A 12,886-nucleotide genomic window follows, 5' to 3' on the forward strand; every position below is an offset into this window, starting at 1 on the left:
GCTGGGACGCTTGGGACGAATACAAATTTACAGAGTATCAACAGAGTATTCGTTTATTGAATTTTTTCTATAAGTACATGCCGCTTAATTACGTCAAATAACAGTGCCAGAATGTCAACTACAGTAGCGACGCGTTTTCGAGATCTAATTAAACAAGTTGAAGGTTTTGTTCTCCACGAAGCATTTTATCAAGTTGCCGGCCTTCTCGCAATCGTCGGCGCCGGCTGTAATGATAGTCGATTTCATTTCATTTAACGCTGCAAACCATTATATTCTTGCATTTCTTTACTCACTGGTGTCTTTGCATTTACTAATGAGATCTTCGATGGCTTCTTTGGGAATGTCTGCAGGAGCCTCTTGTCTGACAACGTCTACGTTGATGGAACCATCCTCTTGTATCTAGAGTAATATTCAATTCTTATTGCTTTAGTATTTAAATATTTTGGATTTCTTTAATATTGTAACAGTTTGAAATTGTTTTACGTAACTTACAATTCCGATCTTCTTTAAAACGCAGGACACGTAACAATTGAATTTACCGTTCTTTTCCGGTTCTTGGCCAATTATCATTTTCTTGATCGATTCTGTAAGATTTCGACAAATTTACCATCCGTGTCCCGATGTTAATTTTAACATCCCACGTTAGTTTGGACTCAATTTTGGACCAAATTTTCACTCACCAGACTCGATACCGATCTCCGTCATGCAGTCATCAGCGAACTTGGACAGATCGGATTTTTGCTGCTCCGTAAGTTCTGCCTAAAACATACAAGCACGATTAGTGCAACATAAACGTCTGTACAAAATTATTGCAAATTATGTAGCGATTTAGAAAATGTATATTAGAAGGTTATTAGTTTCAGGGTGAGGGTTCATTTCGTTTTAGAGCTTGGAAAAATGGAACATGAGTTCCATTCGTGATGATTAACATTTCAGTCGTTCTCAAACAAATAATGTTTAGGTCATCGAGCAATTGTTTATTTTTAGCGGTTCTCGTTTAATTTTTGTTTTTTTTTTGTGGTACCTCGACATGGTACTCAAATGAAAGGGGTTCTCACGTAGATTCCAAAAAAAAACATGGGCTACCAGTGGTTCTCAAGACGAAGATTTGAGGAAAACTGAGGAGGCTGTTGATTGCAATTACGATTCCTTCTCACGCGAACTCTCGATTTTAATTGACCAATCAGTTATTTATTTATTCGTTACGTGCAGCGTTCGCGGTATTCCCAGTGCTGTCATAAACTGGCAATACAGTTACAGTCCGTGATTCGCGTGACTCATATTCGTTCGTTTTCTTATTCGTTCTTTTCTTGTAAATTGACATACATTGCAAACGAAATATTCGAATAGTGTTAAAGTTGAATAAAATTTCGACAATTTCAAAAATTCGATAACTGTCACGATTAACTCAAAAAAAAAAAAAAAAAAAATTTGGAAAACACATCGCGTTACAAATGTGTTTTCATAATAAAGCCAGGTGAGGTAGAATGAAATCGAGTGAATAAAAGAAAATCACGAAAGTTACCAGGGCGCTGGCGACGAAGAGGACGAAGACGACGGCCACGGTCTTCATGGTTGCTGGGCGAGAAGTGAAGCGATTATGTTTCAGCGGGAACAATGAACAAGATCGAATGTCCGCCAGGATCTGAATGCTCGTGTTGTTAATCGGGAGTTCTTATAGGGCGAAGTGCAATTACAATTATCTTCAACTCGACGCGCGTTCCTCGACTTCTCCTTCCACCGTGATGAATAATTATTACTTCATTCTTCAACAGGTACCAGATCTACCTTCGTGTATGACAAATTACTATAATATTCCGTAATTACGTGGTGGCCTATAGTAGGATGCAGGCGGACTCGTCAACCTTCTTAAATTTCCCATAACGTTCATTTCTTTCACCAACGAATAAAATACTTGCGATTATTGTCGGAAATTATTTGTCAAAGTTTTACAATATTCGAATGCTGGATGAGTTGTTTATAATTATTATTTACTTCGGTATTGAATTATTTAGATAGTCTCCGGCATGTTGGGAACAATGGAAAAATATGTCTAAATGAAATTCACATTGCTTTACGTCGTGATTTTATTTCCACGTCTGTTATCGATTTTATAGCATACGCACCGGAAATTCGATATAAAAATGATCGTTACAACAGTATCGGATGGCTTGACATTATCGATAGCCGTAAAGACGCCGTCGTTAAATCGATTTCTATAGGCACTTGTTAGTAGTAGCTTCAGCAAGGTCGGTTTAAAAAAAAAAATCAATTGCGTCCGTTTTATTAATGTGCAATACTCTCGAGTAATATGTCCTTCTTGCAATATTAATGCTTATTTGACATCCTTGGTCAAAGTTTCCTGCTGAATGGACAAGAAACTATTGTTTAAATATATATGAATATCGTCGATGGAATTATTATTATTGATTACATAAGTAATTGTTCAAACCTTCGCTCCACGGGGCAGCGCCATCTCGCGGTGAATAGGATGAAGTAAATTAGAAGTTTGATCAGCGCCCTTATCGGGAAAACGCTCAAGTTTGTCCTCGAATAGTTCCCACTCTCAACGTTAGATGGCGCTATTTGTTTATATTAATATAAAAAATAAATATATCTAATAAAAAATTAGCAGACAAGCATTGTGATATTAAAATATGAATGAGAATTATTTTGCAACCCTTGAATCCTATATTATTTTTTTGAACAAACAAATGGCGCCATCGTACGTTAACAGGGGGAACTATTCGAGGACAAATTTGGGCGTTTTCCCGATAGAAGCGCTGACCAAACTTCGGATTTTAGTTCGCCCTATTCACCACCAGATGGCGATTAACATGAAAGAGAAGAGTTCTTCATAAATAATAAATGATAGGAACTATTGTTTTTTTTTCTTTCTCTTAAATTATTGTTATTATTAAGAATTTTACTGGTGTGTCAAGCTTAGGGACACGCTTAGGGAAGCTTAGGTAAATAAATTTACTTTAAAGTAATCAGATTCTGTAGACGATTTATTTATTTACACTTTCTTTATTATTGATCAAGCAAGCAGCCTCGCGATTCATTGTTATAAATGGAATTGACAGTCTTTATGCACGATTCGATAGACATCCCTAATGTCCAAGAGCAACGCCAGTTATAAAGGTTATCGGTTGGTCGACATATAAATAATCGCGTTTTGTTTAGCGTCTCTGCGAACGATACTTTTTTTAATTGAATTTTATTTTTTCTTTCGTTGCGACTGTTGCGATCTGTGCAGTCGTAGGGGGGCTATCAATCTCTAAGGACATCATACTCGGTCAGAAGACTTTCAAGCTTATTGGAACGCTGTGCAACCACTTTGTTCAAATTCATGATTCTAAATTGAAACTGAAATTTTTTGGAATTCATAATTAGAAGGGATCATTCATAGGAAATTACAGAAATTTACAGGAATTCTTTGGAGCTCGTAGAAATTCATGAGAATTCCTAGCAAATGGTTAGAACTCGAAGTACTTCATGGAAATTTACAGGAATTCGTTGGAACTCGAAAAATTTTAGGAGAGTTCATAGGAATACGTTGGAACTCGAAGTAATTCGCGAGATATCGTTGAATTTAAATAAAATCGATTCTATCTTCGACTCCCCGTTTAATAAGTCAAGATTATGGAGAATCTTTCAAGCATACAAATGTTCACAATCATGGAAGTAGATAATGATATAACAGGTCAGACGAGTGGAACAGATACGTGATAACCAATTTATTTATTCTCTTTGTGTTTATTCAAACGTATTCAGAACTAGTAAAACAGACGGACGTCGAGTTCGGTTGATTATCATTCGAACTTATATCTGCAAGCGAGTTGCGGTAATCTCCGCACGAGAAGTAACAATCCTGTAATCCTAGATGATCTCCGTTGGTAATTCGTGCTTTAATTGAATACGCTGAAGGTCTTGTTCTCTATGAAACACGTCATCATGTTACCTCCCTTCTCGCAAATATTGGCTCCGGCTGAAAGTACCGTATTCGTTAATTAATTAATACTATCGATACGATTAATAATCGTAACGTTGCACTTACTGGTGCCTCTGCACTTGTTGAGAACATCGTCGATCTGCTCCTTGGAAACTCCAGCTGGTGCCCTCTTCCTTGCCATTTCCTCGTTGAGAGTTCCGTCCTCGTCCATCTATTAACGAAATAAAAATTAAAATAAAAACTCTTGAACGTTGAGTTACAGGATAAACGCCTGAAAGATCCTACGCCACTTACAATTTTAACCTTCTTCAGCATGCAGGCGGAGAAGCAGTTCATTTTTTCGTTGGTCTTATCATAATTACCGTTCTTCGCGGCATCTACGACCTCTGGGGGTAACAGATAACGATTAATGCGATAACGATTTTTACGTCGTACCTTTACGAAAGTATAGAGATGAAAAACGAGCCCAAACACGTCGCGCTATTTTTTGCCGGGAGTTATGCCAATCGCTTTCGACAAACTATAAGTCGTGTATAGTTAAAAATAATCCGAGGCATACCGTGTTTGGACTCATTTTAATCGGGGAAACTTCCCTGATCCATTCCCGACGTACTTGCGAAGAGTAACAATTTTTATTTTTATTTCCAAAACTTTGAAAGACAGGAAAACACATTTTATTCAACTTACGCGAATCGACGCCGGTTTCGGTGATGCACGCGTCCTTGTATTCCCTCAGTTTGGTTTTCTGTTCCTCGGACAGTGCCTAAATAAGAAAAAAAAAAAAAAAAAAATGCGAAAAAATCCGTGAATTTATTCGTACTCGTATTAATTCGTTACAGCTGCACTATTGCAAACAAAACGAGCGCCATTCGGTTAACTGTGTTGAAAAAGTTCGAAATTTACTTTCCTCTGCCCTCCAGTCTTATAAATACCATCTAACTTTATTTATTTGAAAAAAAAATGTGCACTTTCTGTTTCCGTTATACAACCTAATCACTAATTAAATAATGATTTCTTGAAAATTGGAAAATCGATACATTGGAAATTTAATATACAAAATTCTCGACTGTTACTAGGCGAAAGAACTGTGAAACGAAGACTAGCCATTATTAGGAAACTTTTCGTTCTTTCCGTTGGAGTTTCGAGAGTCCGTTCAAGGGCGAGTAAACAACGAGTGGAAGCCGTAGAAATTTACCATGGCACCGACGAGGCAGATGGCAGCGACGATAACGACGGTCTTCATGTTTATTCTGGAGCTGGTAATCGGGGGGTAAAGTCGGGCCAGATGTTAACTGAGAACTGAATGCACATCCAGTGTTCCTTGGCCGTTTTTATAGTTCGAGATTCGATCATCGCACACGCACGGACGTGTGTGTGTCGTGATTTCTCCTTCCATGGCTCGGGTACATCGATTGCTTCTTTCGTGGGCAATAGCGACCCGATACGCCTCTGGTAACGTGCCATAACATTCGTCGGTTACATAATAACTCCAAAGATGCCGAAGAACACATCCGCCTTGACAAATTACCGTTACGGTAGTTCCTTTCTTTCTTTTTTTTTTTTCTATTTTTTTTTCCTTCCGAAGCGAAGGATCTTGGCCTTGAACCTTGTCTTGGACGGGCACGTTAAATTATTCGTATAAAAAAATAGTATTATAAAGGAGTTAGTTTTGTTGTTTATGTCGTGATAATTTCATATAGTATACCGTTATAACGAAAAGACAATTTAAACACCTTTGGCATTTTTATTTAATTAATAAAAACATCGGTGCTCGTAGTTCAACAAGTAATACAATAGTACATACTATATAGCAATAACATAATAGTACCATTTATTTTACCGTTGATTAATTATGATAATCTGTCTTGGACAATTTTTACCGAAATATTGAACGACAACATTTCGGTATCGAGTAACTATCGTAAATGTTGAATCTGAACAGTTTGAGCAAACTCGTGTAAACAATTATAGTGCACGTTCGCGACGTTTTTCAGTATTATTTACATAATCGTAATCTATACGTCCTCGTCCAAAGTTGCCTGGACGTGTAACATGAAAATTAACCATGGAAATTATTTCTCGGCTGCCTCGAGAATGCCTCTTGCGGTTTAAGAAACATAACAAACAACACTCGATCGAGATTCTTCTCATCCCATTAAGCAATGGTAGTTAGCTAGTTAGCATTTAATCGACTCCTGCTCGTGAAATCAAAAACATTTATTTTAACCTTTCCGAGAAAGGGTCGAAGAGGTCAAATAAATTGCTTGCATCGATTTAAATGTAAAAATAATAATAAATAACACTGTTGGTCATTTTCACAAGACATCTGCAATTCAGCAGCTTACTTGTTGCGCTTATGCCGATAATAGCACAACGGGACACAAATATAAACTTTGATAACGCCGTGTTAACTGTTACAGTATGTTATGACAAGTCATAGTAAATGTGATGAAATAAGAAACACAATATTAATAAAAACAAAAAATGTATATAGAACACAGGTATGATTTATTAAAATTCAAAGAAAAATTTCACGCATGCCGATCAAAATTTATTATCCCACAATTTTATTTTGAATTATCGGAACGTCCCGTAGTAGTTATCGGAGCGATCGATCATCCAGCTTCATTCGAATCGAGATCATCCAAATTCCTAGAATTCGAGCCAGTCGAGTAAACTTCGTCTCGTCGTGCTTTTTCAGCAGAAAAAAGAATGAGAGAAAAGTCGTAAAGGAGACGGGTTCGTTCGAAGGTGGCCCGAGGCGATCATGAATAATTCATCAAAACCGACGAATCCCGCGTTATTGTCATCTACGTACGCATCGATCGAATTTCAACTCTGGATCTGAAAACCGTCGCACGTGATTTCTTTCTGTGCTTCCCCTCTACCTGTGCGCGCGCGCGCGCACGAAGGTCACGGTGATGTTAGTAACATTATACTCGCGGTGAAGGATCGTCGATGATTTTACAAAGTCAATTATGAGATTTAATTAGGCGTGCTCATGATGCAAGTAGAAGTTATTACGCCGGCAACACTGTTAATCGACGTAAACTATTATCATTAGATCCATCTATCCTTATTACCTTTATTACTATTATTATTACTAGAATGCGGATCTTTACGCATTTATAGGAAATTTGAATGTCCATGAAACTACAAAACGCAAACAATATGCATGAATATAAAAAAGATCGAAAGTAAAGTTTACGTTACAATATTTGCAGAACAAAATAAATTCCTATTTAGGTTCAATTTTTGTAGGCACGTTTGCGAAGATTTTATTTTGCATAAAGATCCGCAGTCTAATTATTACCGTTGTTACTTTCGAACCTCTTTATTTTTCAGGCACATGTATAGGACATCGTATAGGGTCGACGTATAGATTTTTGCTAAGGATTTTGTTATCTTTTTTTCTATGTATCTATACATTCTTCGACTCGTGAATAACAGAAATAGAAATTGACAACTCGAGTCACGCAATGGATGTTGATCGATTGATGAAAGACAAGATTTCGTAGTATCTAATCATCGACTCAAACAGTTATATTATGAAAGAATGAATGCGTTCTTTAGTCGTAGGAATTATAAACAATACGTTGAAATTAACGTTAATATTTATGACGGCACCAAGAACAATTTATTTTGTGTATCATGAATCACCGAAGGGATGGAACGATGAGGTTATGTACAGGTGAATATCCCTGTTGAGATCCCTCTCGAGAGGTGCCAATTGTTACCTACGGTTGGCATGCCTGTAAATCATATGACCCAGTGACTCATGGCTCGCTACATATTCAACGAAACCATTTGAAAGGAATTACCGCCGTCTCTCATTAACGTGGTAATGATTATCATTGGCATGATTTTCAACGCGGATTGTGTTTCACTTAAAGATCTATAGCTCGATAAGTACGCTGGGGATAATTTATGATAGACTACCGACGCGCTCGTATATAATCGACTGCAAATTATGTTGCACTTGAAAAAATTGTCTGCCTTATATGTATAGCAGACTCGATTAAAGAAGATTTAAACTGATCACGTTTCCGTGTAATTTTCCGTTTAACGGAAATTATTTTTAAAGAAGAATATCAAAGACACGCTTTAAATTAAAATTTGTGTACAGGGAACCATAGGTATTTCTCTGCATTATAAAATAATACTAACATATGTTAAATATATATTTAATATATATTAAATTTATATTTAATAACAATATCAGGCGAAGTCAGAGATGAAAAAGAAATTATAGAAACCGAAACAAATTTACGTAACGCTACAAAAATAAGCATTAATAATATGACGATAATGTCGTAAAGAGAACGAGATAATAGTTTTAGTAAATAATGCATTTTTCTTTGTACACATTCGAAGATAACAATAAACACAGAGCTACAAAATCTCTTACTTGTGACCTTGCGTCACCTCGATTATATCACGCACTCTTGAATCCCTCTAAAAAATATACTTCCAAATATTCCAAGAAAGAATGTTACAAGAAAGTTGTGTAGAAGTAACGCTCTAACAAACACGAAAGAAAACCGCATAGACCACCGTAGTAAATCTGATATTTGATTGTTTTCTTCTCGTGGAGCACTGCGGAATGAAATTAAGCAAGGGTTGCTCTAAGAAGTATTGATCTCAAGATTAAAAATTCGTGAAACGTTTCGATGAAAAAAATTCGCGCAGTCGGCGCTGGAGAGTGCTGGCATCCAGCGTCGAGACGCCGAACCACTCGATGCGATAGGAAGCATGCATTGCATACTATGCAGCAGTGACACATGCACCAATACACATAAGTAGTTACAGTTATCGTTACGCCAGGGAATATTAAATTAGTTCTGTGTAGTATGAAAGTACAACTGCCACATTGCCTTACAAAACATGGGAGATAAAGGTAACGAATCATTAAAAAATCCTGCTATTGCCATCTCGATCATCGCGAGGTTATTTTATCGCGGTTAAGATCCATCATCTTTGACCGCATTTTCCAGACTATTCGTAGGTTATCGAAGCTAGACTCACACGAACCTATTAACCTTTCGAACGAACAACAATCGCGTTCGGACAAAATCCTGAAAAAATCGTATCTCGATGCATTTTCTAAGACCGGTTTGTCGCTGGTGTGTTAGGTTAGGTTCGTATCTGGGTCATTTGAAAGCGCGCCACTTCGAACTTGTCAGCTATCGAACTTTGCATTCTTCGTTCCCAACAGACACTTCGATTTTTCGTCGTTTTCCCGCGTTCGCGTTGTTTCCATGAAACTCCACACGTTCGATCGTATTATACTACGATTCCAACTCTGTGCGTACGCGACCCAAAACTGATCTAATCAGCGATTGTATTTTTATCAATTTTATTGCTACGATTCAATTTTATCAATTTCGTAATAGTTACTATTCCATTTTCGTTACTTATATGTTTTAATTTACAGTGAAGGATTGTTGCGAAAAGTATACGTTTTCTTTTTCAATTATATTTCGAATAATGATATATATTCGACAGTTATAAAGTTCATAGTACGCGAAAAACATTTTGGCGGGACACCATCAACTAATGCGGCCTAGTGGCGCCATTAACTAATGCAATCTAAAGTCGTCGTATACCCTTGAGCCTGGCCTGCTTATATGAACATCGATATACTTCTCTTAGCTGCTTCAGCGTATACAATTCCGCGTAACGATATTAAATATTTAGGTCGATCTTCAATTATCTATTACATGGTGTCCCAAAAATGTTGTAACAGCTTGGAAGGGGTGGTTCGGAAGGTGATTTGAAACAACTTTTTCCTTAGTAAAAATGTTGTCCGAGGCTATGTTGAGGAGATATTAACGGAAAACATTGACCAATCAGAGCGCGAGTATGCCGATGGAGCGCTCGCGGTAGCGTATGAGCCCAGCCGCTTAGCACGTTAGCCTTCGCTACCACGGCCGCTCCAACAGTATCCACGCGCTCCGATTGGTCAGTGTTTTCCGTTAATATCTCCTCAACGAAGTCTCGAGCAACATTTTCGCTAAGGAAAAAGTTGTTTCAAATCACCTCCCGAACCACCCCTTTCAAGGTGTTACAACATTTTTGGACCACCCTGTATTTATTTTCCTCGAGTAGAAGATACTCAAAAAAAAATAAAAAAAAATAAAAAATCACAAACGTACAACACATTTATAAAACTTGATTTTTTCCGACTGACGTTTGAAACCTCGTCAAATACGCCTACGTGCAATAAGTATCGACTAACGCGATTCCTTATAAGTCATTATTTCTATTTGTGTCGGTGTAATTTACTTTCTATCGGTACAGCTATAATAACAAGGTTTCTATTGAATTATCACGATGATACGATACATATAATAAGGACAAAGTACAACAACACGAGTATGTGCGTACTCGCGTTGAAAGATTATGATGTTAATGCTTATGTTTGCAACTGATATGTTACTCTCTAGATCTAGTTAGGAACGTGAAGCAATTATCAGTGAATTAGAAAGTACAACGAGGAGATAATCGAGATCAACAGCGAAACCTTGATAATTATTGTGTTCTTGAACGAGTAAATTGTACGGATCTGTTTTATCATTTTTAATCGTACCACGGGCAATATTTACAAAATGATCAAGAAGACTCGAGAGATAATATTAAACAAAATTTTCAAAATTTCGAAATTATTTCAAACTACAATAATTACGGAACTTCTGTAGAATGTTTATTTATTACGAAATTTGTATTAGAAAAACGTGGATACTGGAAACATAACCAAAAAAATAATAGATATTTTTTACAAAGATATTAAGTATCTTTATTTACTATGTATAAAAACAAAATGCGTTCAGATATGTGCGGACTATAGAATCGACCCAAATATTTAATGTTATCAGTCTGATACTAGCAAGAAAGTACCAAAATAAAATTGTACACATTCTACTTCAAAATCTCATTCAATTGTCCAGTAAAACTACCGCGATGAGAATTTACGGTCTGGCTTCTAGCTCGACACATGACAACAATTGAATTCTCGTGACGATAGAGATTTCAACTGACACAAATCACTTCGCTTGATTTCTAAACTAGAGGAGACTAATCGTAAATCGTGTTTAGGAGCTCTCAACGAAACCGTATAATCTATAATCGCGAAAATCTTAGGACAACAAACCGATCGATAATATAGGTGTTCTCTGTACGCTCAAATTAAATCTTTACGATTCAAGTTAACAAAAATTGCTGTCCCGAGCAATTCGTAGAATAGAGAAAGTATTTTCAATTTAAAATAATATTACCACGTGTCTTTTATAATAAAATTTCTTACGTTTATCGTGACGAACGCGTTTAAACATCGTTGCATAAAATTGTAAAGAGAACTCAGAGTAGTTTGATGATAGGAGAAAAGTCGAAGTTATAATGTAGTACTTTTCAAGCTCGCGATATGAGTATATTTATTTACCGACTAAATATGTTTAGAGCATCACGTGCACTTCAGTGGGGGAAGCGGCCTTGGGAAAGACAACAATATTATGATACAACCCCAGCGACACGGACAAATAGATGTTCATCTTGGATTCTTACAGCTTCATCACAGGTTGCATCACTATAATTTCTTTTTTAATTAATTCTAATTGTTCGCGTCATAATGTACTATGTTCTTTTTTCAGGTACCACGTGGACTTCTCCGTCCCATGGAATCTATGTGTACATGGTGATGGGAAGACACTAGCCCCTGCCATAGTCACTGGAAATCACAATCCTAATTGTCACATTGTTGATTTGGGACAAGAGAAGGATGGCCTGAGGTACGATACATTTCTTTCTTACACAGTGTACAGTCGATTGTATCTTTTTGTATTTGATCTCTTTTTCTCTGTAACAGGTTGAAGGTGGCGCTGCTGGCGTACAAAGAGAAGATCCTGAAGGAGGAGGTGGAGATAATGTGTTGCAAGGCAGGAACGCCGCTAAAAATCCAATTGAACGCGCGTGTCTTGGGGAAAGACAAGGGCACCCCGTTGCTGAGGAACGGTATACGCAGTATCGGAGTGGAGAGACCGGACGAAGATGAGGTCTCCGAGTAGATCTCGCTGATACGTTACTGTAGCTCGAATATCTAAGAGTCGAGTGTTTTTTCCACAGGTGCTGGGTATGAAACTGAGAGCATCCCTGAGCATGCCAAGCCGACAGAATCTTTGAACAGAAAGCTAGTGTCCTGGTTCACGAAGAACGTCACACGTTCCGGGTTAACGACGAAGAATCTCTCAAGAGATGAAACCAGAGCACGAGAACGTTTCTCATTTCGAACGTTGAACGTGCAATTCTTCAGAGAATCGCGGCGACTAATGGATCTTGGTGATCGCTATTTTAGTAGACATATGATATCGAATGCACGTGTCTTAACTTTCAAACGTAGGAAACCACATATGACAAACCAAGAAGAAGAAAAAATGAACATAATCTACTTCACCCCTTAAAATTGCACGTCGTAACTTTCAAAGTACACAACGTTCAGTGACGAGCTTCTCTCGAGTTTGTTGCGTTGGCCTAGCGTAGACCAACGCTGGGACTCTCTCCTCTTGCGTCGATTTTACGGAGACGATGGCATTTCGGCGCAAGAAGCTAAAGTGTTCCTTCAATTAGCCTTTCTCGAAGGATCGCAGCCGGGTATATGTAATTACGAGTAACTGCTAAGTGCCACATTTGCCTACTGTTATCTTCTTCAACGAGTACGTATCACGCAATGCCTATAAAGTTTACTACACCTTTTAATAATCACTGTCAATCTACCTGTAATAAGTGAGATTGTATTTTATTATCGTTTTACATCGAACGTAGGCTTTAAAACATTCAATCAAAACGAACGAACTATACGAACGACGACGCTATTTTCTAGTTCCTCGCTAAGCTAAAAACGAATTATTAAAAACGAACGACTTCAACGAAAAATCAAAC

General features: G+C 37.4%; 2 protein-coding genes across 3 annotated transcripts; one reads left to right on the plus strand and one right to left on the minus strand.

The window, feature by feature from the left end:
* Nucleotides 1-37: 37 nt before the first annotated feature.
* On the minus strand, nt 38-5,299 carry LOC128893966 (uncharacterized). The gene is made up of 10 exons (XM_054155308.1): nt 5,151-5,299; nt 4,643-4,718; nt 4,250-4,341; nt 4,061-4,166; nt 3,926-3,991; nt 1,526-1,674; nt 681-759; nt 493-584; nt 294-399; nt 38-224 (listed from the first exon to the last, which is right to left on the minus strand). The coding sequence occupies exons 1-10, from the start codon at nt 5,196-5,198 to the stop codon at nt 145-147; spliced, it is 894 nt and encodes a 297-aa protein (XP_054011283.1). The 5' UTR covers nt 5,199-5,299; the 3' UTR covers nt 38-144.
* LOC128890461 (UPF0687 protein C20orf27 homolog) lies at nt 5,235-12,867 on the plus strand. 2 transcript variants are annotated; one of them, XM_054148959.1, is made up of 5 exons: nt 5,235-5,407; nt 11,411-11,528; nt 11,602-11,739; nt 11,817-12,003; nt 12,074-12,867. In XM_054148959.1, exons 1-5 carry the CDS (start codon nt 5,350-5,352, stop codon nt 12,128-12,130), a joined length of 558 nt encoding a protein of 185 aa, XP_054004934.1. In that variant the 5' UTR covers nt 5,235-5,349; the 3' UTR covers nt 12,131-12,867. The 2 variants fall into 2 exon arrangements, with proteins under 2 accessions (XP_054004934.1, XP_054004944.1); XM_054148969.1 differs by lacking the exon at nt 5,235-5,407 and adding an exon at nt 8,624-8,852 and having other exon boundaries at nt 12,074-12,859.
* Nucleotides 12,868-12,886: the final 19 nt, after the last annotated feature.

The sequence above is a fragment of the Hylaeus anthracinus genome, unplaced genomic scaffold, assembly GCF_026225885.1.
Source record: "Hylaeus anthracinus isolate JK02 unplaced genomic scaffold, UHH_iyHylAnth1.0_haploid 0, whole genome shotgun sequence".
Taxonomy (NCBI): domain Eukaryota; kingdom Metazoa; phylum Arthropoda; class Insecta; order Hymenoptera; family Colletidae; genus Hylaeus; species Hylaeus anthracinus.

What these genes read in the sequence shown, in the direction of transcription:
- LOC128893966 (XM_054155308.1), bottom strand. Translation starts at nt 5,198, where the DNA reads ATGAAGACCGTCGTTATCGTCGCTGCCATCTGCCTCGTCGGTGCCATG. An exon ending in TCTGCCTCGTCGGTGCCATG is followed by an intron (nt 4,719 to 5,150) that starts GTAAATTTCTAC and finishes TTTCTTATTTAG; the next exon opens with GCACTGTCCGAGGAACAGAA. An exon ending in TCTTCGTCGCCAGCGCCCTG is followed by an intron (nt 760 to 1,525) that starts GTAACTTTCGTG and finishes TGTATGTTTTAG; the next exon opens with GCAGAACTTACGGAGCAGCA.
- LOC128890461 (XM_054148959.1), top strand. Translation starts at nt 5,350, where the DNA reads ATGGCTCGGGTACATCGATTGCTTCTTTCGTGGGCAATAGCGACCCGA. An exon ending in CAAGAGAAGGATGGCCTGAG is followed by an intron (nt 11,740 to 11,816) that starts GTACGATACATT and finishes TCTCTGTAACAG; the next exon opens with GTTGAAGGTGGCGCTGCTGG. An exon ending in AGAGACCGGACGAAGATGAG is followed by an intron (nt 12,004 to 12,073) that starts GTCTCCGAGTAG and finishes TTTTTTCCACAG; the next exon opens with GTGCTGGGTATGAAACTGAG.